General features: G+C 34.0%; 1 protein-coding gene across 2 annotated transcripts in view; it reads left to right on the top strand.

Moving 5' to 3' along the window:
• LOC137918431 (leucine zipper putative tumor suppressor 2 homolog) overlaps nt 1-26,209 on the top strand; it is a 144,657-nt gene that overhangs the window by 88,967 nt on the left and 29,481 nt on the right. For both annotated transcript variants that reach the window (XM_068761234.1, XM_068761235.1), the window contains one exon: nt 25,672-25,798. In XM_068761234.1, the coding sequence (XP_068617335.1) occupies nt 25,672-25,798 (127 nt within the window). The remainder of the gene's footprint in view (nt 1-25,671; nt 25,799-26,209) is intronic.

Raw genomic sequence — 26,209 nt, 5'->3', positions numbered from 1 at the left:
TGTGTAACGTTTTGCTTCTGTGCACTAATAGCTTTTATAGGCTTCTGCCTATGGAACAACTCACGAATGATGTCAAATGTATAAAGACATTGATATTCTTTTAGAACTTCGGAATTTTGAAAATTCAAAGTTATAGCAATTCAAGTTGCGATTCCCGAGCCAAATGGCTGTGAATGATTATTTATGGCCTTCAACATTTCAATATTCGGAATAAAAAATAAATATAGCTTAACCAAATACATAATTTAAAATTTGTCTTCTTTGATTGATTTATATTTTACTGGATTGTAAGTATCTGTTGATTTGTTTTAAATTAATATTTTTTGGACTCGAAGTCACCTAAAGAGCTCTGAGAAGGTCCTCAAAAGAACTAAGGTTATCGACGTTTCTTGAAGAAATGCTCGTCTCAAATGGCGATAGGAGACATACATCGCTTGCGCAACCAACAGCCATTGAGGATGAAGGGTCCTCGAGGTAGGACCACGAGTGGGTTGACGCGTCTTGGGTAAGCATCCACTAGGTAGACCGACAACATCATTAGGGGAGCAAGAAGTCGTTGGATGCGGGCAGATAAGAACGGTTATCCTGTCGATCCTTGTGTATTTTTTGTGGTATTTTTACATTGGTTTTTTAAAGAAGGGAGACATTGCTCGCAATAGTTATAAAAGAGTCTCATAATACAGAAACTACAACAAGTTATTTCAAACAAAAAGCTTATAAAACAAATTTTATTTATATTATTTTCATTCCAGAATCATTTTTCATTTTTAACAAAATAGACTTTACAATGTTTGGAATATACAAGTGAATGACAGTCATATAAGTGTCAACAGCTTGAACTTCAATCAGCTCCTAAAAGAGAAAACGAACAGTAAACATGTATTTATTCAATCCATCATAATTGTAAGAGGCGAACATTGCCATAGAAACATAGCTGTGAACTGGAATTCTCGTATTTGTGAGATTTTATTGCGCCTAGAGCGTCGAAGCTTTTGAGAGACAAGTTATTTGACGAGTTCTCGGCTTATACAGGTGTATATAATCTGAAAGCTGACCGCGTGACCCACAAACCGTCCGGCTGAAAGCGCACGCGTGTCTCCTCGGTAAAACCGCGTGCACACTATAAACCTAAACGGAAAAACTTTTATTTCAACGTTAATTTATTTGAACATTATAAGTAGCAAACTGTTACCAGCTCGAAATGCTGAACTGCTGTATTTAGATGGACGGATACACAAAATTTAACAATTTTTTTTGAATACATTGTTATGTCAATCATGCAAATAAGTCAACAAACCAAATTACACACATTTCGATAAACTAAAAACTCATAAATTCTACAATAAGATTTATTTATTAATAAACTTTTGTTTTTTTTTATTATTTTAAACTCTCAGAATATATTATTTATCTTTCAAAAGTCAGTTATTACGTAATATTTACATTATTTTTTTATCATCAACATTATCATTTTAGCTGTAGCACGTCTACTTCAGGGCCTCCCTCGGAGATTTTCGGTTGGACCGGTTGAAATCGCCCTGCATTCACCACTTAGAGACCACCCTAAAAAGGTCGTCTCTGTACTTTCTAGATAGACCTTCTATACAATATTGGTCGGTCTATGGTCTACTCCAGAACCTTAAGGCTCCAGCGGCCATTTATTCTGCGCGTTGTTTTGCTAACATCCTACACATAATAGAAACACAGCATAGTTTTTAGTGATGTTATCTGCAATCGACCCGAAAAATTAATCATGTATTAAATAAATAAAGGAAAGAACAAGATTTTAAAAATTAAGAATTAAAAAATAAAAATATGTGTAAATTAACATCATTATAAAAAATGTAAAAAATGGATAGGTGTACACATTAATGTAAAGAATTGTGTTAAATTTTGAAATACTCGATAGTAAATATCAACATACATTTCTATTAAATTCTTTAGATTTACAAATCATGTGTCATTGTGTACGCTACCTAAAATAAACACACCAGATCGCATGTTAGATAAGCGCGGAATCTCAAAATGTTTTATTAATCGACCTCCTTACGGGGTTCCGCAAAAGTCTAGCCTTATAAAGAATTATCGACGTCACCTTATACGAGATGCAGATACAATATGTCACGTAATAATTAATTGTTAAATACACGGAAGCTTCAAGTCATTCGCTAACTAAGGGATCTGATAACGTACAACAAAATCGTTTTGAATAATGAATTGTGCATGCACTTTTTAAATACATATACTTATAGACTGACCGGAATAGCGGTACAGAGGTTCCGGTCAAGAGGTGCCTATAGGTTGAATGAAAATGATGAGTGACCATTTTCTAAACGCGAATATGTTGTAGTTAATCAATGGCAAAGAGTACGTGTTAAATACCTTTACATCGGAATGGAGGTAGATCAAAATAAGACAAAGTCCACCGCATCCGCGGCGAAGACCACCGAGCGAGTGCATTTGCATATCTCCGGCTACGACACGATGCAACACGCCACCTAGAGACTACGATAATTAACCGTTAGGTCCTTTTTTCATTAAGACCTCCTTTTTCTCACATTATTATCAAACTGGCTTATACATTGATAATAAATTTTTTATCACTGTTTCCACTGTTGCTCAAAGCATAAGAACTCACAACACGTCACTCAGAGATATATAGACTATAATTAAATGTAAAATCCTTTTTAATTGAGACCTCCTTTTCCTTTTACTTTTATGAGTTTCTCATTTAACATTAATAATAAAATTTTAAGTTACTGTTTACATGTGTCGTTCAAGGCATTTATTTCTCAAAAATTACTGTTTCAATATAGAAATCAGAACAACAATAGGCAAAGTAAACAGACACCGCGAACTTAAACTGAAATTTTCAAACAAAAACTGAAAAAAATTTCTGCTAAAGTTTAATGTTTTTTTTTTGTTAAGATACAGCTTTGGGATGAAATAATCGTAACTAGTGCATTAAAAACATTCGTATGATGATAGTGATTATGTTTGTTGATAACTCTTCACAGATCAGAGTACGTTTGAAATAGCCGAAATTTTATTTTGCGATGAAAGATGTATAATGTTATCAGATAGCTTAACTTAAAGATAAATAATTCGAATTATAAATAAATAAAAGTCGCAACTTATGGTCGTCTTGTACAACTTTCTTTTGAGTTTGATCTGCATCTTCTTATATCTTCATCATTTCAGCTATATGTCGTCCGCTGCTGTACATAGGACTCTTCCATAGATTTCTAATAGGATTAGTTGGAGGTTGCCAGTACAAGGTCATAACTCTAAAATCTTTAAACCCAAGCGGCTACCTGTACTGTTCGCTGCGTGTCCTGTCCATTGGCATTTAAACTTGCGAAACCACTATATTGGTTACTTTAGTTCGTCTAAAGATCTTCTTACTTCTGATTCAATCTCATAGAAAAAACGGGAGCGTAAACCAGAGCTTGCCAATAGGCCACGAAGTGATAGACTATGTTTTATTGCCGTAAATCATCAACACACATCTTCCGATCTTATGTAAACAGTTTCCAATTCACCTATTTAGTCTGTTTTCATTGTTAAATATTAAAAACTCAGAGGTTTAAACATAGTCTTATCAGATTAAAACTATTATTATAAGTCGTCATAGTTTGTAGTGCTGGTGTATCAAGTTTCTTAATGCTATTAAAGTCTTTCGCAGACATAGATTCTTGCATGATGTTAATATTACGCGATTAGGAAATTAAATCCAGTATGGCGGCAGTTCTGGCGTCGCAATAAATACATTTGTATCCAATATGTAAGGCCCGGGATTATTCACGCTTGTCGGCCGTCGCATCCGCTCATGTCGACGCCGAGATTACATCGCCTACGCCTTTTAGATTAAGCATACGCTGACAACTCTATTTGTGCACCAAAGATATGTTTTAGATTGCCTGTCAGCGGGCGTTACATGAACTGCTGGTTCATTTTTCAAACGAACACTAGTTATTATTGAAAAATAAAATAAAAATGAAATACATATGATTTGATTTATTAGATTCGTAATATTCCAACTATTGGAACACAATTCAGACAGAATAAGTTCGAATTATCTGTTACGGTGGGATAATGATTGTTGAATATCACTAATTTTTTTATATTCTTTTCCAAAGTAGATAATTGTATGAAAAGAGAATTTAGAAAAGCCAAAATTAAACGACTAACACTAAATCATTCCTCAACAACGATTTATGATGTACGTTATTGTAGATACTAAATGATATAACTTTCTAAAGATCTTTTGTAACCGCGTTATTAAAATTATCCATTTCGACCGCAACAATACCGTCTAGATTGATTGATTTCGTTCAGATAAGATGGGCACCGTGAATGAATGAAAATTGTACGGTTTTGTTTTGTATATCACGCTCGGATACGATAGACCATTAGTTAATGTTTTATACATTTGTACATTCACTCTCACTTTCTCCGACCAACTGGACGATTCCATCAGGAATCCCGTGATTGGAATTAAATATTTCTTTACTAGGGTGACACTGAAAGTTTTTATAACCGGCCTGTTGATAAACCGAAAACTTTCACTCTCTGATTTATTTTCATGATTTTCACAGCTTATATATGTTACGTTTGAATGTCGTTATGGGTTTATTTATTAGTTTAAAATACTTTTTACACATTTTACGTTTAACGAAGAACTTAATGCCAAAGGCATTCTCTATCGGTAAACGGTTAGGCAGAGCTGATATAAATTAGTAAAGGTAAGTGAAACATATACTATTTATATAAGTATAACAAATAATAAAACATAATGAATTATCGTGATGATTTCGTCAGCTTGTCAAGCGACAGCTTTACATGCGCAACGATTCATGATCATCCTAATATCCAAAGCGCGTTCCAGAGAAGAATAGATTTTATTGAAAGGTAGGCGTAAAGTCAGTAATATGGGGGACATTTATGTAGACGAATGTTCGAGAAGCGAAGCGTTTTTTCGTTCGTACTAGCTACTACTAGCTACGAACTATAAATGAGAAGTTAAGTAGGCAGGTGAAGTGGGAGAAAAGAGTAAAGAATGCAGTTAACACCTGGTTTAACACTTGAAGATTATTTTTATCGACTTACATGATTTTTTTACGATTTTCGTTGCCTGCGTCAGTCAACAAATTCAGTTAGTTTTTATAGATGAAGAACCATCTCGTACTAGTATTTACAACTTGTTCAATAAATTCAAGCGTGGTCGTTTTAACCTCTGTGATGATCCGTGAGGGACGTGTATTGAATCTGTTAATACAATAAGGCATAAATGATTTTCCTTTTAAAAAACGGCTGTTTATTTATGACTGTTTTATACTGCGTCTTTGCAATTAATTTCTATTTACTACTTATAGACGATCAATTCATAGCTGACAAGGATTTTGTAATCGTTTTATTGAATACTTGCTTAAGGCGCCCGTGCTACTGGTGCCGCCTTCAGTCGTGATTAATGATTTTCGATGATTTTAAAGAATAGATGCAAACAATAAAAATATTTAATGAAGCTTCTTTCGTTACGTGAAGGTCTATGTTGATTATTACTCAATGAAAAAATTTTAACAAATCCCACGCGAGCAATTACGGCCTCGTTACTTTTGACTGTAACAATGATCAACCATTGTTACAGTCAAAAGTAACGTCATGGATTCGATGGGTCTTGGATTTGAATCATATTTATTTATTTATCCCTTCAATTTTTTTTACTTATAAATATTTATAGTAATCACTTCTCTTACATAACCAGGAAAACTAGTGACCTTGTTAATTTTGTTGGAAGAAACTAGAGGCACGTTCGACTGATTCTCTTAGAAATCTATGAATAGGGTTTATGTTTAACAGAACGTCTTAAGGCTGGAATAATATTGACGAGGTCCGAAGGTGCGATTATCGAGCTATGTTACGTTTCTCTATGTAATTGCTGGAAGACGTATGTCCAACAGTGGATGTCCTTTAAAGGGTATGTAAAGGAATGATTGATCGATAAAACATATTATATTAATTTATTAAAGATTACACATGAGTCAAACGTACCTATGGGTAATAAAATGTTAAATGTTAAAAGAATTGATTCTAACCTCACTAGAAACTTTGCGATAGCACCAACATAACAAACTTTTAAACCGATAAGACTTTTTATAAATACATATATATGTTGATCAAAGATAAAATTCTTTGTCACTTTTATTATTTGGATGTTTAGCTGTCAAAACCATAGAATGTCACCAGCACTATACAGTGAATAACACTGCTAATAATAAAATAAAGACTTATGTTTGGGACCACCATCTTTATTTTTGACATTCCTAGGTATATTTAAATTTACATTATATTAATGTTTTGACATCTCGAAGCAAAGTTTATTCGAAAGAATAAGTATTTGTTCCATTAACTTAATTTTAGATATTACTTTAGCTTGTAGGCAATGCTAATACTAAGATATAAAATGGTGCAGTTTAATCATTTTTATAGACCTTTTCTTCGCTGGGTTTAAATGCCCTTAAACAGATACAACACTGTATCAAAATCAGAATGACATTGGCCTACAATCTAGTTACGCATCAATAGATTAATTATTAGCACAAAGACCGGTGCATATGGCTGTAAGATTTACTATGAATCGATATCAATCCGAAGGTCTTTCGACGTTTGCTTTGCTATAATGAAGCGTTTTATATTAATACGTTACTCTTGCCGAAACAGTTTCTTCCAGAGATCTAATCCAAGTTGCTTGTGTTCACGTCACGATATTTCGAGATACATTCGTGCCAAGGTCTGTCTATCGCTAATGTGGACTATTCAGTACTGTAACGAGTGTTTTATGCCTTTACGGTTAACCGTGCGATAATTCCATCGACGCTCTGAGGTCTTGGATACCTGTGTTATATTTCGCAATCTATATGGATACTACAGGCTAGTGTTCGTGGGAACCTACATTATAGAATGATCGACGTTTTTATTCCTATAACTTAGTAATGGAATGTTAATTTTTGTTTGTTATATTCGTTCATTTTATCACTTCCATTTAGTGTTATAATTTAACAATTGCTTTGTCTTTATTGATATCATATTCACATTAGGATATTATTGAAATAACAAAAAATACTCTGATCAAGTTTTACACATATAAGAGTAGTTTAAGTATATGTTTTTTATTAAACGCCATCTTAACTCTCCTTGTGGATAGAACTTCGTAAAATTTGTTCTTAGCTGATGTCTATGCGGAAAAATATATATTTTGTTTAAATCTCAAGTCACTAAACTCTATGGTTCCAGAGATATCGTGATGAGTCAGTACATAGGTAGAAGTCTCACACACATATATATATATATATATATATATATATATATATGTGTGTGTGTGTGTGTGACTTCTACCTATGTATTTAACTTATTATAACTTATTACTACTGCCATATAATGGCATTGCTTAAAACTGATCTTGAACAATATATTTATAACTGATAAAACTTCTTTTGTATTCACATCTTAAACACTCTTAACGTAACTCGTTTTTTGAGTAAACTTTTTTTTTAAACAAAAACTTACACATCCTTGATGAATATGGTTTTGTAGGTGCGTGTAATTTATAATTAACTTTTTAAAACTATGTTGTCTTCAGTCTGATGCTTGTCACGAACTTTGTTAAATATACAGGATGATTGGTTATAGGTATAAAAGCTTTTAGTAGGTGGGTGATTTACCTCATTTAACAGCAAAAAGTTTTTACACGTATTTACAATACTTGTATAAACTGATCACTCTGAAATGTTATATTAATTTATTTTTCTACTGAAGTTCGGCAGGACAGATAATAAGCAGTAATCGGATGGAAATATACTAATTCGAATTTTTATGACGTTTTTTGCTAATATATTATCACCATTTTTTATTTATTTATTTATTTAACAGTTTATTGTACACAATAAAAACACTAAAGTAACAATACAAATATAACTGACACAACAGGCACTACTTATTTCTAACCAGAAATTTCTTCCAGTAGGCATGCATGCAATTTCTTATTTCTGAAATCATTGGTTTTATATAGGATGTTTAAAACTTTATCACCTATAACCGATCATCCTATATATGTATGTGATCGTTACAAATAAACACACAATATAAATATAACTTAACAGATTTAAACATTAATGTAACTTTGAACGGTCAGTTAAAAGGTTTATTAATAACATGATTTTATCGATTATCTGTTTAATGGTTTGTGTCGATTTCCACTCAATTAGTTAATTTATAAATATAATTAAAGTTAGTGTTCATGTATTAACATTACGGGTTTTGTAATTAACACTAAACTAGAGGCCATCGTATATCTTTTCGTACCGTATGTGTTAAACTTTTATGATGTATTAAAATGGCGTTGCAGTATAGTCAAAGCTTCAGTTGTGTGTACGTTTAGTGTATGAAATCTTTATTCATACGTAACCATTTTTAACCTTGATAATGATAGGCGTTGTCATTATCACTATTTATATATGTATATATGTACGAAACTCTCTCAAGTGGCGACCACGAGCTGGTGGACGCGGCGTCCGCAGGTCCTCAACTAGGTGGTTCGACGATATTGCCAAGGTAAGGTCAAGGTCGAGGTCGGAGGAAGTCGCTGTATGCGGGCAGCTCAAGACCGTTCCTCGTGGCGATCTTTGAGGGAAGACATAGCCTTGCAGTGGATGTCCATCCGCTGAAAAAGAAGAATATGAATCTATAATGTATATATATGGCTTTCCCAAAGATTTCCGTCTTCTGACATGTTACGAGTGTACGTCTTGCTCTGCGCTTGTCGGTTTATGGTCTTTGGAATTTTTTCACAAACATTTTTATTTTCTTTCTCTTCTTTCATACGTCATATTATCTTTCATTCGTTTCATTCTTTCCACTATTCTATTGTCTTTCCCTTTCGCTCTGTATCGCCTTTCATTCATTCCTCATTACTTTTTACATTTTCTTGTATTCTATTACTAGCTCTTATAAGGTCTTCATTCTTAAGGTAGTGCTTTATTGCACTAAGGTAGTGCTTCATCGGCTATTCGTTCTGCGTGTTATATAGTCTACCGACTGCCTCTTCAAATTTCCCAATTCGATAAGCTAAATTAACACTTAAAATATCCAACAAATTTTAGTTTAATAGACTTAAATTTATTAAAGGATCAGAGACATAAAACGGGAGTGTATTATCATATCGTACATATTAAGGATATTGAAAAAATTACAACAAAATAACTCTCCTGACTTTATTACGGGATCTTGTCAAAACAGGACGCCTTTGGCACTATTGACACCATCATAGCTTTATGTTGAAGAAATTTTAATCAAATTTGACTGGTTCTGGTATTCTTCTCAAAATCCTATGAGAATATAAATGAATAAATAATGATGCATGCTATATCTTGGTGGTATGTTATATATATTATCTAGATCACAGAAAGCAATATCTTTTCGCAATAATTTGTCCAAATAACTGTCTCCTTATCCAATCGTTATATCTACGAAATTAAAATATAGTCCAACGATATAACTGTTATAACGACTGTTAGCTTAAAAAATTAAACATATAATAAACAATTTTAATATATAGCTTATTTAATTTTATTGATTAAGCTATTAGCACTGAGCAATTAATTATATAAACAATTAATGAAACCAGTTTAATCGTATCGCCTGCAGCGACGTCTATAAATTTACGGCTACATATTACTCCAGTTGCCGCGAGCTGACTAAAAAAGGAAATGTATTTAGTTGTGCTCAATTCGGACAACATTTGAATAAGCTGTCCACAATGGCTGGGTTATTAGCGTGTAATTTCAAATATGCCAAGGCGCATACCATATCTAGGTTCGAAGCCGTGATGAACCTTTTTTGGGATTTTAACAAATGAATCGTGCATTTCAAGTACATAATTGACGTAAGAATTTCAACATTTCATAAATATATAATTAATCATCCAATAATATATTTATTATTCATTCCATATTACAATTTGAATATATTAACAACTATAACTAGACATTATTAGATGAATAAATAAATATAGATATTTGCGTTAATAATTCCAATTAAACAACACGCAACGCGGTCCAGTTTCGAGAGCCATCACGAGGTATTGATGTCAATCGCTTGTTTATCAATAGTTTTATACACCGATGTTCCGATGTGCTGACCCGTTTCCCATTGGAGAACTTTCACCGCCAAACAAAAAGTCGAACCGGCTTGCGAGTAACATCTCGGTAATTAATACTGTTAACATACGTGTCTCCTGGATTATTTGAATTAAAGAAATATACTCAATTGTGTAACGTACGATAATAAATATGGCTATTTAAATTTATCAAGGGAACACACTGCAGGCCGCTTTCAACTGGTCCTATTGGAAATATATTAGTTACAGTTATGGCCAGAAGTGGATGTATCACAGCTGAAATGATAATAACGCTGATGAAATCTGTAATACGAATTAAAATAAAACCTATAATTCTGTTTTTTGTCATTACGAGCTAATAGCTGACAAAGCGCTTTATGCGATTATCCTACACCTCTGAGAAGTTTTTTTTCATTATGGATCTAGACTGTTTGCCTTATTGGTATTTACAAATACTGACTCAGGAAGGCAGAGCACATAAGGTGCTTAGCTTTAACTTAGTAGGTAACTTAGCTCGAAAGATACCTTGCACGCACTGCACGGAGTGACTTGACGCATGGACCACCGTTAGAGCCTCATCTTGCACTCAATATGTTTAGTATTCCGACTCAAGCGCAGAAAGACTAAGCTTCGATTCTTTTTGATTGTTCTTCTTCTTCTTTAAAGCTGATGGACGCCCACTGTAAGGCTTACGCCTCCCTCAAAGATCGTCAGGATGGGCGGTTCTGCGCTGCCTGCATTCAGCGACTTCCTCCGACCTTGACAATGTCGTGGAACCACCTAGTTGGGGCCTGCCGACACTGTGTTCACCAGCTCGTGGTAGCCACTCGAGAGAGTTTCATACATAAATACATATATAAGTAATGATAATGATAATCCTATCCTAAAACCTACCTAAAAGCCTATCACTATCTAGGTTAAAAATAATTACGTATGAATAAAGATTTAATACACTAAAGTACATATAACTGAAGCTTTGACGATACATACGGTACGAAAAGATACTATGTCTACGTAATGGGGTGGCACTCGAGAATCTTTCGGCTCCACTGATATCGGTTGCAATTACCAGACTAATATTAATACAAATTCAAGAAGTAAAAGCTCTGGGAGAAAAAGTGACGGAAATAACTCCAGCAACGCTTCTATCAAAGATAGCCGAAGGTTGTATTCCCTGTGTTTTATATTACTTTAAAAGATTATCGGAAGACAATGCCAACCACCCCTACCGTTCTAATTTGAAAACAATGAAAGAGGCCTTTTTCACAGCATTTTGGTTGAAATTATGATAATTACTTTAATTTGTAATAAAATATCAAGGGTTTTATTTAATATGTCATAAATAAAATTATAATATAGAGTTGAACTACGACCCCATTTGAATAATAATATTGTTATTACCACCGAATCTTTTGTAGCAGCTCTCCTATTACTCGACACAAAGATATCCCCGTCGAAATGCATTGGGGCGGCGCACTCTATAATTAATTATGGGGTTGCTTAACAGAGTACTTTGTGTTTGAACAGGGGCAGATGGGTCGCGTTCGTGCGACAGCTGCCCAGCACGTGCGGGGTAAACTTAGGCCCCTGTTAGTATACACAGTTCGAGTTCTATTTACAAATATCCACACTCTCACATCTTTATTTATTAAGGATTGCCATCACACACACACGCAGACACGTATTTATATATTTATACAAAGTAACGAAAGAAGCAGGACTAATTGTAACTTAAATTGAAAAAAAACACCGACAGTTTAAAAAAAAAAGAAAATTAAAATCGGACCTACAATAAAGCTATTTATTACGTAACAAATTGGACCTACAATAAATCTATTTATTTACTACGTAACAAATTCTTATTTAAAAATGTAATGGGTTGTTTTTTAATTGACTTTTAGAGGAAGTATGAATTTGGCGGCCTTCCCAGTACCGCGAGATAAACAATAATGCCGCGAGTCGAAAGTTCGCGATGGATCCCAAGAGCTTAGAATGAGCGAGGGACATATATTTATAATGACTGTATTGATATATATATTTACCACATCCAATATATTCTTTTCTAAAAATATACTTATTTCTTTTTAATCATATGTAGTCGTATAAATAAACTCATTTTCAAATATGCAACATTGAAATATACACACTGGGTCGCCTATATTCGCTGAACCGTTATTCCCGCTATCCGTCATTCAGTCCTTTAGTGCCGTGCTTTCGAAAACATCCACGTAGCAGAATTAGCTAGATTTATTAAAGCAATAAAAACCTCTACAACGAGTCTTGAATCACTACACGCCTAATAAAGATTCCATTCACGATTTTATTACCAGCCGAACTTCATTCATCTGTCCTCAAATAAGATCTACTTAGATGTTAGTAATAAAGAAACCTTCTGTGATTTAGATTCAAAGCATTACCTAATGTTTTTGTTTTTGTAAACATAACATGACATACATAAATATACCACTGTGTCTGAACACGAAAGTCTTTGACCAACGCGTGTTACCAGTGAAGACATACGGTCAAAGTTACCCAGACATCAATAGAGAGGGTTACGTTTAGACATTTGTAGTTGAACGAAAATAACCGATGGCAGTGTCAATGGGCAGACACCACGCAGAACAGATGGTCGTTAGGACCTTAAGTTTCTGTATTAGAAACGTGGGATCCACCTTGTTCAGGTTATCGGAAGACAATGGACGCAGGCCGCTTCTTACCAGTCCTATTGGAAACCCCGAAGGAAGCCTACGTCTGGCAATGAACGTACTCATATTATGACTGATATTACGATGATTAACGGGTATTTCACAGGGCTTATGTTTTGAACCATTTTGTTTGATTTTCAATTTGGTTGTGTAGTTTTAATTTTAGCTCTTTTTAGAGGTAAAAAACTTATATCCGACTATAGTTGTATATCTAATACCCTCACAAAAAGGTAAAAGTAAAAAGATCTATTTTAAATCACAACAAGTGCGGCAATGCATTAACATTGATGTTGTCAATTCACATACATCATTGTCAATCTCGACCGTCATTGGCCGAGTTGGAAATTCCCGTACCAATACATCGCCAACATTGTTGATACAAACGGGCCATACGTCTTGATGCGCCGCGCTCTTGTAAACCGTCCTGTTCTGATCGTAATCCTCTAATTTACGACCGTGTTATTGACTCAGTCAAACATACATTGTCGGTCTCCAACCGTTGCTCCACTTTGTAAACGTATTCACCAACAGTATGTCAAATAAAAGCACCAATGAATATTAAAATATGTTTATGAACAACTGTATATGTTTATCGTTATATTTTTATAATATAATGTACTTGTTGAGATACTTTTAAGTTAGTTATTATTATAGAAACGGATGTGAAGCCATATGGGAATTTCGCAAATGCATTCGCGGTCTTGAAACTTAGCGTGCGTAATTAAACGTAAATAACTAATAATTCCGCTGAGAGTACTCAGAAGCAAGGGTCCTGGGATATAGCCGGAGGCGGTTTCAAAATATTTAACTGTCCCTTGCATTATTTAGGGTGTAGAACGCTCAAAACGTGTCATATTAAACTGCGTGCGTGGACGGTCGTGGGAGACTGCCTGGGGATATTGCGAATCTAAATCATTGTTAATTATTCGCTCCGAAAGAGATGTTATTTCGCGTAATTTTCTTGTTTGAATTACGCAAAACGTGTTCTGGTCCGTAACGATTAAAATATAAAATATGAAGTTTTAAAAATTGTACTCCAGATAGGCTCTTCCATAATGTTACGCCATATGTTCCTTGTTATTAGTTCCAGATTAAAAGTATTATTTGCTTTTAAATATGGACTATAATGCTACCTAAAGCATTGTACCGCGCCTTATGAAAGTGAGACGAGGTGGGGACTGTCAAAAGAATGAGTTGCCGCCGTGAGCATTGATATCGGACTAAAGGTGTCCTAATGCGTCCTAATATACCTAATGCGCGGTAGAACGGTATCGGTGGCACTATATGCGTTCGTAAAATGCAGAACGTCGCAAGGCTTTGACGTGAAGAAAATATACCTCGAACAACGACAAAGCAACTATTTAAAACCAATTTTTTGACAGTTAGAAATTTAGACTATTATATTTTTACGTTTAATATCTATACACATGTTCTGTTAGATATTATATTATTGAAGATAATTTGACTATTATCTATCATAAGCTGATTTTGTCGTTGAAAACAGGTTTGTTGATAAGTTTTTAAACACATTGATAGTCGGAGAAAAATTGATTCAATCGATGCGAGTGACCTATGTATGTTTCTGTGTTTGTATGTTTGTGTGAAAGTGTTACAAGGGTGGTCCGTCTGTTATCGCGTCGATCTCGGCCTGCACCATCCAACTGCGGTCGACCCACATCGCCTCGCTGGGTGGCTCGATGATTTATTATACGGAACCTTGCTTGCTGTTATTAGTCTCTATTACCTGTTGCCAGTTTCTATGGTCGTTTAATGCGATGTGCGGAGAGATGCATTCATTGCTTCAGTACACTTGTTTCGCGTGCACTATACTGTTTGATGTGCAAATTTTATATTCTTGTAATTATAGTGAAAGAACGGAGTATACTATTCTCTAGTTCTGTTAGATGTTGTCGCTGTCTCTTGTCGAGCTAAAATTTAAATTTCTACCACTACTAGTTCTACCCGTTCTCGTACCACTTTGATGTTACATAGCATGTCTGGGCGACTCGGGTATACTGTTTCTTCGCCCCTCCGAATTGTGTGGTTTAGTCCTTGTTCCGTATCTGTCCTGTCGTTGTAGCTACTTCTGTCGCTCTTGGTGTTGAAGTTTCCTCGTTTCTAAGGTTTCTCCTTTCTGACGCTCTTGCATAGGTCTATCTAATCCATGTGATGACTTATGTTGATGTCCTCTCAGCTCTTAGGAAGCCAGGCTATTGTAAACTAAAGTTACAACCGTTATTTGTTACTGCAATGTTGTGAATGAAACAATTATACCAACTTAACAAAATTTTTGTTTTGGTATCTTATGTCAAATTATAGCTCAATTGTCAGCAAATTTTTTAAAATTCAAGCCTCTTTCCATTTTTTTAATAAGTTCATGAACTTGAACTTATAAAAAAATACTCACGATTTAACTTAATGTTTTATTAATTATACTATTTTATGCACAAAAAAGATGTGGTGATACGTAATCTTTTAAATAAACCATGCATAAGCTATCTCAGATCTTTTTAATATTAATTGAAAACAAAAATAAATGAGTTATTTAACAGCACCTAACAAACCATAGATACTTAAAAGTTAACTAGTGTTTACAATAATATTAATATATAATGGGTACTTTGATACATGATACATGATGACAATATAGCTCGAATTTCTGCTTAAAAAGAATGTAAAAGTCAGCACAATATTTAGATACATAAAAAGAAACAATATAAATGTAATAAATTGCTCCATATATCCTTTTTTTGAAGGATCAAAATATTATTTCACGTCACTAATAGTCGTTGTCGTTCCAACTCATAGACGCCTTCTGCAAGGCTTAGGTCTCCTCGTAAAGTTATCTATGCGGGGATTTACCATGATCGCTATGCTTGGCAGGCGGGTTGGCGATCACAGTGTAACATCCTACGAAGAGGACGCTGCTGCCCATCCTCTGGAAACTTGTTTGTGAGCAGTGGCAAACCTAAATAATCAATGCACAAAGGGTGAAATATACAAGGCTATCTCGAGAATCAGGAGTTAATTCGACTTCACATAGCACTTAAAACATTTCGAAACGGTCCACAGTTTACTGATTCCGTGCGTAAGACGTATCCTTGGAATGTACGAAGCATTTCCGTCGAATGTAATTTTGCAATCAATTCGGTTTTGTTTTATACACACAATTGTGAGAGAGGTTAAAAGTTTTCTGAAAACTTTATTTACTTAAAAATAACTTGTTGAATGACCTTTCGTCTCTAGTTAGGAAAACCTTACCGCAATTTTGATTTATTCTTATTTCCCTTGGGCGAGTAGTAAGGGATATTAAAGACACTAAATTTGATTACATAACTAGGTTGCAGAACCTAACTCAGCTATTAAATCTTATGTTTAAAAAATAAAAACTATATTAAATCCTAAGCACGTAGCATATGTTTAAGAATTCATCTTAATTTAAATTACTTACTTGCTTGTCGTAATTATTTTGTTACCTAAGTATATATTTACAAAATCTTATAAATCTACGTTTATTCTCTTTATTTTTAGATTTAGGTAACCTCCTTCTTCTTGGTCGTTTAACAACAAAAACCCATGGTCCAAGATACGACGAGTTACCACCACAGATCTGGCACCTGCTTTTCTAAGTGCTCTTGTTATGGTGAGGCCTGTTATCACCAGCTGACTCCGCTAGGTCTCTATTCCTCTACTTTTTCTTCGGTAACCAGTTCATCGAAACTCTCTAGTTGCCTCTGAACCATGTGGCCGAAGTAGCTCAGACCCGCTTATAACAGATGGCCTGGTCTTTACACGAAGTTGATCGAGTTAACACAGTATTTTGAAATACAAAATTCTATTCAACATGAAAAATTGAAAGAAATTTGCAAAGTACCTGGAAAGAGCTAACACCAAAATCACGCAGGTATCGTTAGCGTTTATTTCCATAATATTATTAATATGGTAAAAAATAATTCATTTCCAGATAGTAGTCACTATTTAGCCTAGATTTTAGGTCTTTAAGGCGAATGAATTAAGTGATTCGGCCCAAGGGCCACCAAGGGAAACTTGGCATGGTTTGCTAGTTAATTGTTTAGCATTCAAATCTAGATGCCCGACGTACTTATCAAAGCTTGTTCAGTTCATAATATCATATTACACATTTTAAGAACCTATAAACATTCAAGTTTAGAGGGTTAAAAAAAATGATATTATAAAATATATTCTGTTGACAACCCTATGCAACTTGCATAGTATATACGTTCAGTACTACTCGTATTGAGTCCCCTGCTGTGGGTATTACACGCGTCCCATGCAATTGTCCATGGCTCCCTGAAGAGACACAGACGTGTCTATTGGTGCCGTGTAGCAATGATACAAACAGTTACAGCGTGGAACAAGTCAAAAGCGCTTGCGACTTACCTTCTCTTAACCTTTAATATATAATATTTTGACATTCTGGCAATGTTCATCAAACGTAAAATAAACTTATAATATATTAATATTTTATACATAAAAATATGGTGAATAGTACCGATGTCTTTTGTAATAAATGTCAATCCCTTTTTAAAAATATTGGAAATCTTGAATTATCTTAGATATATCCAGAACAAGTTATCGTTAAAAAAGGTAATTAAATACAGATTAAATAAATTTTATGTAATCTGTATGTTATTAGCTTATTTTAAAATAACTAATTGTTAACAAAAATAAAATATATTCAAAAATTCCCAAAAAAATTAAAATAGGTGTAATTTTAAATACTATTCTATCCCTACATACACGTTTTTGTGTGGTTCATTTTTTTTATTTATTTCATATATTTTTATTAAGTAATCTTTAGAGCTATGCCCGGAGCTCCGTTGAAGATGAATGATCGAAACAGAACTTAAAGATCCGCAGAAGAACCAAAGTCACCTACATAGCTTGAAAAATGATTAGATAGCGACCACGAGCCGTTAGAAGCGTCGTGATAAAGCCGACGACGACTTAGTTAAGAGCGCGGTACAATACCAGTGGTGGCTATCTTTGTAGGAAACCTATGCCCTACAGTAGGCATCTATCTGCTGGTACAAGATGATGATGATGAATCTTTAGAGATTCACAGAGTCTTGTTATAAGCTGTTGAAACAACTTTAATCCTTTTATTTCGCCTGGGCAATGTAGCACTAATTTAAAATCATTTCCAATAATTTTCGTTAAAGAACAATCAAAACATCACATCAAAGGATAACAATCAATGTAGTTCTCACAGACCCGCTGTCGCTTATGAATTATACGGACGAAATAATACGATCGTCTTGTTGCCGGTTTGCACCAAGCGAGACCTTGTTATAGACCGACTGTATCGCTCGCACCTTCATAAAACACTTGAGTGTACGTAACATTTGAAATGTGTACTGAAGAAATTCACTTTACAAATTGTGCTAAAATTACTATAAGTATTTTATAACTTGATACGTCGCGAAAATACAACATTCATTCGGAACACGTTCAAAGCATAGCTTTATTCGCGGAACAACGTTAATATAAAGCTTTTCAAAAGCGCTTGCAATGAAATATAAAGATGCGTTTACATGTAATATCTTCTTTTTTTTTAAACGTGTACAAAAAGTAACAATTATCAAACGATGGACTAAAAAGCATATACTCATAGTCTTATTACTAATCGAAAGAAAGAGTTCTCCTTTTTTACTCGCAAGAGTGTATGTTATTATTTAATTATTTTATTTTAAGTTTCTTAATTCAACGGTAACTTTGTTTACACAAATATAAACCCGAGTGGTTTGTTGTGATAACTTCTATCAAACGATTATATCTATTCTTTATAATGATAAACAAATAAAAAGATGTATTTTTAAATCTTCGTCTTCTTGATTGAACATAAATGCCTATCGAAAAATGTCACAATTTCTTTGTTGTTATATTTTTAATGTCATCGTTGTCCAAGAAACACCAAGACATAAATTAAACAGAATTCAAAACCAGGACATGCCATATCAAAGACTAAAAATAGATATCATTTCAAAATACGTCAGGACAGTGGGAAATATCAATTTAACAAGAAGAGAACCCGTCCGGATCGTGCAAAGAAAAAAAACAAGTAAACACATCCTCAGCACGTTGTCACTAAAGAATGTGATAAATTGTGCAATTTATGGTATTAACTCTAGATAATAAAGAGCAATGTAATCATCAAAATTTTAAAAATAGAACAATAAAAGCCCGTATAAATCTCAACAAAAAAGAAATCTTTGTAATCTGTCGCCAGAAGCACGTCAATAATTCGCAACGATATTTTTTACTACCAAACATTCCCGTTCTTCCGTTGACAGTGTGTCAGGCATCGGTGGACATTAGTTATTCTAATCTCCAGCTGTCCAGTATTGCGTCACGCTTGATTGATCGCTAATTCATTATCGGTGATTTAAGACAATTACATTCAGACAAAGCAAATCGACATAGAAGTCAAAACATTTTTTTTTCAACCTTGGCATCCTGGTAACTGAAAATGGGTGTCAAAACTATAATAAGGTGAATGTATAGCTCAATAGCTGTTAATTTCAGAAATAATAAATAACGAAATGATAATAAAACCAAAAAAAAAACTTTTTCAAAATTCGAATACCAACATAACAGAATTATTTATTGTTTGTACTGTCAGAAGTCATTAGGCTGTCGCATTCCAATAGAAAAAATAAACTAACGTAACATATACCAGGATGGTCATTTTATACAAGATGATTGGTAATAGCAATCATCTTGTATGTTAGGTACTCAAATTTATTAATGCGTCTTGTGTTCTTTATGTTTAAAGAATTACTCAACTTTTTTTTCTTATGGTATGTAATCAGTAATATTGTTTTATATTCCTAGTCGTTATCTAATAGAAAATGATTTAATATAACCTATTTCAGAGCGATTTAAAACAAGTGCAAAAGCATTAAAGTTTTTTGCTGACAAATTAGCTATACATTCTTCAATTTAAACCTTTTTCTCCTATAGCCAATCACCTCGCATAGTTTAACCTGTAACCTTTCAATCAACCATTATGAAAAATTATAGTTTCTCTACTCAAGTCTCGTTCTTTTTCTCAACTATTTACATTTGTAATGTCGCATTATTTTCAAATTTACATTAAAATAATGAATAAACTAAATAAATGGCGGCCTTTTTTGCAAAAACAATAAATTCTACCAAGATCGACCGCCCGCGGCTCTTTTCTCGTTGATATGTGATACGGATTCCCATTGCATATTGTTTACTGTTTTACCTTCTTATATATTATGTGATATGACTAGAATATCAAGTTCGAGATATCAAGTTCTCTATTCATATTATTTAAACATTAAGAATAATTTATCGTAAACGCTAGTGTACGTCTTGAGAAGAATTCTAGAAGAAACCAATTCAAAAGAAAGAAGATTTACATTTAATTCTTTTATAATGGCATCCATCAAGTTAAAGATACGAGGGTTCCAATTTGGTTTTATTTGAGCCCAAGACAATCTCAGACTTTTTTTTATGTGTTCATTTCCTTCTTGTCAGAGAGGTGGGTTTCGCTAGCTACGCGTTGTTAGGTAGCTCAATGTTTGGCGGCTTGAAGGCATTCGTTTACTGAATTTTAGTGGTAGTTTTAATGATATCTGTCCAACTTATTGAGAGAGCGTCCATGTATTCGTTTGCCTTGTACCACCAAACGTACAGTTGTGACCACATTATGGGTGACATGTCCAAAGAACTTCAGGATTCATATTTGCACAATCGTCGTAAATCTCTTTTTTATGTTTAGTTCTTTTAGATGTTGTTTTGTTAGATAAGCTATCCACCGGATTCTGGTCATTTTCATATTTTTAATAAAAAAGGACTTTTTAATTGCTTTTTTGTTAATTATTCTTCTAAAATTTAATATATTATAGTTTAAAGACAATACGTTTAATATAACGGGGATATATTGTAATACAGTACACAGTTGCCCGCAAAGAGAAATGTATGACAAACTTATTTATCTTCTATTTGTAAATATTATTATGTACATAGACTTCATTTGCATAATGGCCGCGTACTGTTCATATTTCTATTGCCTTTGCGTCTATACAGATTGATTGACTATAGATGAAAAAGCTGAGTTATATCGTTTATGGCTTGCAACAATAAGACGATACAGACAAAAATACGTATAGGGGAAGACAGCCCTCATTTGTTCTAGATAAAAGCGTTGATGGAATTTCTTCCGTCACTTTTTACCAGGGCTACAATTTTTCATCATCATAATCATTTGAACCGAACAATAGTAACCACAGGTCGATCAACCTAGCCGAGATTCCGTCACGAGGAAAATAAAAAACGAAAAATTCCAGCTCCAAACAAACGACTGATTACATGTAGTACATTTCCGTTTCCATATTTAACTCAGTGACCGATTTTTTCTATTTTAGTACAAGGTTAATAGCGGTCTATTTACTGATGAATAAAAGAATATTATTTAATGATATACGATCGATCACAAAAGATTGACATTTAAACAGAATATTACATCACACAAAAATGTTGCAATAAGTATATTTAGCGTTAAATTTTAAAATGTCAATTTTAATCCACCAGACAGTATGATTTATAAAAAAATTATGCATATTTAGTTTATTGAAATGTATAACAAAATAGCGAATGATAAACAAATTTATTTATAAACAATTAACATTTGAGAATAACATATTTTTTCGATCGGGAAGTACACTGATTAGCACTTATAAATTTGGCGAATAAGCTACCAGAACGTAAAAGGTTAAGCCTCGTTTATGTTAATTAGCTTGAGGTCTGTTATCTGACCCACGGACCGTTACATAACACACAATATTATTTATTTATATATTTAATATCCGTGTCTTATAAGCATCCTCTACCAGTTAGCAAAGTATAAGCCGAGTTCTTTGCTTCGGAAATAATAATGCTTCATGTATCTAATTCACAATGTGAACCCCGTAACAAGATCTTAGTTAGGTCCTTAGATACCTAATTAAGATTCCGATTAGGGAACGCTCGAGAGGTCTGAACTTCGTCCCGGTCGGTTCTACTTCAAAAAATTCTACCCCTGGGAGATATAGTGATGGAAGAAACTTCATCAAGACATCTATCGAGGATATATGTTCTCTGAAGTGTCTAATTATTGTCCGAATAATTCCAAATGTATCAGAACGGAGCGAAATTTGAATCACTTGGAACAATTGTATTATAGGTAGCGATATTTACATTTTTCGAATCTATATTTTGATTTATTTGATATTATGTCGATAATCTGATAATAGCAACCAAAAAATACTTGGTTGTACTTTTGCAGGCACCCTGAAATAAAAATAGCAAATAGGTCTACAATGGCAGTCCCTGGTCACCTGTCGGTTGCCTTTGCCCGGTCTCTCCGTGCATTGTCGGGCCCAAACAAACTTACACCTTGACATTCTTTTAATCCTTGGATGCAATCTTATATAATTCACACTTTGTATTTTAATTATATAGATTTGCTTCTGCTTACAAACAAGTTTTCAGAGGATAAGCAGCAGCGTCCTCTGCGTGTCATAATACCAGACTGCGAAGGCCTACCTGCCTATCAAGCGTAGCGAATATAGTAACCTCCCCCCTCCCCCCATAGAATAGATTACTTTGGGGAAGGCCTAGGCCTTGCAGTGGGCGTCTATAGGCTGAAACGACGATAACGAATGTATGATGGTAATGTATGTTAATAGAATGATAATGTGATTCTTAATAAAGGCATAATTTAAAATTTATTCAATTAATGTGTATTTACAATGACTTTTAAATACCGCATGAAACGGAAAACGTACCGATTATCCTAATTATGTATTACACGTAGCACGGACGTGCTGTTTTCGACTTCAATACACAGAATAAAATTAGCCGCTTTTGTAATATTACTTGGATGAACTTTTTCAAGTCTTAACCAACTAAAAAACAAACATTGTTCTCGATTGATCGATGAAGCGTTACTGCACATTTCTAGGTTTGCAATAGTAACAAACTCTAAGAAACTTCCAAGTCAAATATAGTCCAATAATTGCATTAACTTAATCAATCTTACTTAATTTTGTTCTAATGGTTAAACATGAAAAAAATTATTTTGAAAAACTGGGATTGGCAAGTTTGAGTAACAGTGGGTGCGCCACAGAGCGCACTACTGGCGGCTGGTGATTTCAGAAGTTTAGACCAAGGACCGGTAATTCCAACGTGGGATGGTGAACAGACTTTGTTAAAGTTATAGGAAGACGCTGGATGCAAGCCGCTTTTAACTGGTTCTTGGAAGTCTTTTGAGAGGTCTATACCCATCGGTCAACGTTGTACGGTTGAACTGACGATGATGATATATGAAAAGGTTGCTAACCCGCGCCTTAAACTATCGATAACATAATATTGAAACATATATATTAGGCCCGTGTATTTTTACTATGGATATGCTATCAAGTGAACGAGTAATGTTTTTTCGTCGAATTATATTACGAAAATATTATTTCTGAATAATGGTTAACTACAGTGGAGGCCTATGTCCAGCTATTGACGTCTAATACCTGAAATGACCAATAATTTATTTCGTTAATATAAATAATAAATACATTTTCTTCTTTGTTTATAACACTATCGAAAAAAAAAGTTTTACAGAATAAACCAAATAATTCCATTTCACCCACAATTATTGTGGACAGAGTAATAAGTACACCGAAATTTCGAGAGATTTCAAGTAATGCGAAAACGTTTAAAAGCGGTGACGGTAAAAAATACTTTCCAATTCAATAAAACAGTCGAAAAAGGCAGTAGCGAATTAAACACTTTCCGTTCATTTAAATTTACTTTTTACCTTAAATTGTAAATCGAAACCGTTTAACAATTTGTTGAAAGCAGTTGTAAATCTTTTGAACGATGTGGAATAGCTACCGCATGGTTGGCCGAGCGTAGGCTTTTTATTGCGCGCCTGGAACGAGCATTATTGATAACAGTGTTCATTATTACGAATTTACCCGAGACTTTTGGATTTTTTAATATTACAACATTGTCTATATTTATAAACTAATTTTTAGCGAAATAACATTAATATATACATTATTGATGGCTATTCGGTTCGAAAGGTTCTCCAATGGTTCTCTCTCTAGAATTAGACGAACCTATGAAAGTCAGAGTCACGGGAAGCCGCTGCATGTGGGCAGTATAAAACTGGTCTTCATGGCGATCTTTTGAAGAAGGCTTGTCTTGCAGTGAATGTCTCTCGACTGATATAATAATGATCTTTGATTTAATTAAACTAATTAATAATTTTCGATACTAAGTTTAATTATTGTTAACAAGGTCAAACATTATATTTTTAAAATTCCATACTTCATTATAATCCAGCGTAAAGAAAATAGCGACATCTTTAAACACTCAGCATATTAACCCACCTACAGCCAATAAGATAAAGCCGTGTTTACATAGATCAGTCGAAGTAAGCACACCATAAAGTCTCTTTCCTATACTCGCATACAATCGCCCACATTCGCTCAACAAGACATGGAGAAAACCTTACCTGAGATCTTATTAAAAGATCGAATCAGCAATGAGGAGATCCGTAAAGGAACTAAAATGTCCGAAATAGCCAAGCGAACTGGAAACTTAAAAGGCAGAATATATAATCTGTAGAACAAATGGCCGCTGGGGCGAGTAGAGATCACAAACCGACAATTGCAACGTCTAAGAGCGAAAGGCTATCTTGTATAGGTCTTCAGAAGACGCTGAATGCAGGGAGTTTCTTACTAGTCCTTTTGAAAATATATATAGAATGCAATGATGATGATCAAGAAGACAACCATGAATCACTATTCTAATTAATACATTATTGTTTTTTGTTCAGACAAAAAGAGTAGTTCTATATGGTAACATCGGATATCATATCCAAGATTAGCTCTGGGACAGTTGATGATACCAATTAACGGTATATACCGTCTGATGTCGGTCTCGGATGCGTCTCGTCACGTCGTAAAACAGTATTGACCTTTGCGTCGTGACATTTTGCGTCTACCGCGTACCAAATGCCAAATACGTGACGCCCGGCCAAGATAATCACAACGAGATGACTATTAGCTTAAATTCACTGAAGCGATCGATTTAAATATCAATCGGCAAAAATCTCGTAACCGGACAGTTAGTTCTAACCGTCTTACATAAATATATTTGTTTTAGGTCTGCATAGATAAGTATTATTCATGTAGATATATAAGATGGTTAGTTATAAATGTAAAAGCTTTTAAAGTGGTGAATATATAGCTCTTCTGCTGTCAATTAATGTATACTTTATTTAAAAATCAATGGTTTCAGAAATAATAGATGATGTACTAAAAAGCATTTTAAATATTCAGATTACTGTATAATAAATTTAATTATTGTTTACGCAAGGAAGCAAAACCGTGCTATTTTTTTTTTCAATATAGTTACTAAATTGAGTCTGCGCATATGTAATATATAACACATTATTAAGCCGGTAGTGTAAACAACATTATGATTTTAGAAAAGTACTTTTGTAACAGTGCTATGGTAACACAGCGGTAGATAACTGAGATCCGACAATTTAGAAGTTTTTTTTTTAAAGTTAATGGTTCTCATTATATATAGACGTTGGACACGTAGCGATTATTACTGCTCCGTAGTTTTCACTCCAAAACTAAATTACACGTTAAACATTAATAAATATTGATAAAAATAATAATATAGATTTATTTATTAAAGAAAACCATTATAATTGTAACTTTATTCAGGTTGTATTTTTCTTGTCTCCAGGGAAAGTCGGTGATCCGGCCTATAGCTTTCAAGCCGTTGGGCGGGCGGCTATCGGCGGGCGGGGAACGTTACGGTTCTACACCAGTGCTCGCTAGCAGGCCACCCTCGTTGATGACCCTCTATGGAAGTAAGTTCGTCAGGAAAAACAATCATCTTGTATTCAGAACCATTTATTCATTCATTTTATTATCTACATAGGATCGTTTACAGTGAGCTCTCCGGTAATAGCAATCGTTAACATTTAACGAGGCTTTAAACGCGCCCTTATCTGAGAAGAGTCCACAACAAACATTTTTATGTCTGTTGGGTTTGTTTGGTTTGTTGGGTGGTTTAATGGGTGACCTATTGCTCGTTTGAGCCATCCCCATTGTTCACCCGTTCCCAAGCTTTATGACTTAAAAAATCTTTCAAATTATAATAGGATATTTTTTTAGTTTTTGTTTACTTAAAATTATAAAATGACAACTTTTATATATTTCTAATAGATATTACTTGGAAGTTTACATACCGTACAATGTTGCCCATAGAAGGGTACATT

Source organism: Battus philenor, unplaced genomic scaffold (genome assembly GCF_028537555.1).
Source record: "Battus philenor isolate CCGP_79_NKW_IND1 unplaced genomic scaffold, ilBatPhil1.0.hap1 SCAF_14, whole genome shotgun sequence".
NCBI lineage: Eukaryota > Metazoa > Arthropoda > Insecta > Lepidoptera > Papilionidae > Battus > Battus philenor.
This window is presented reverse-complemented; position numbering and strand designations above follow the sequence as displayed.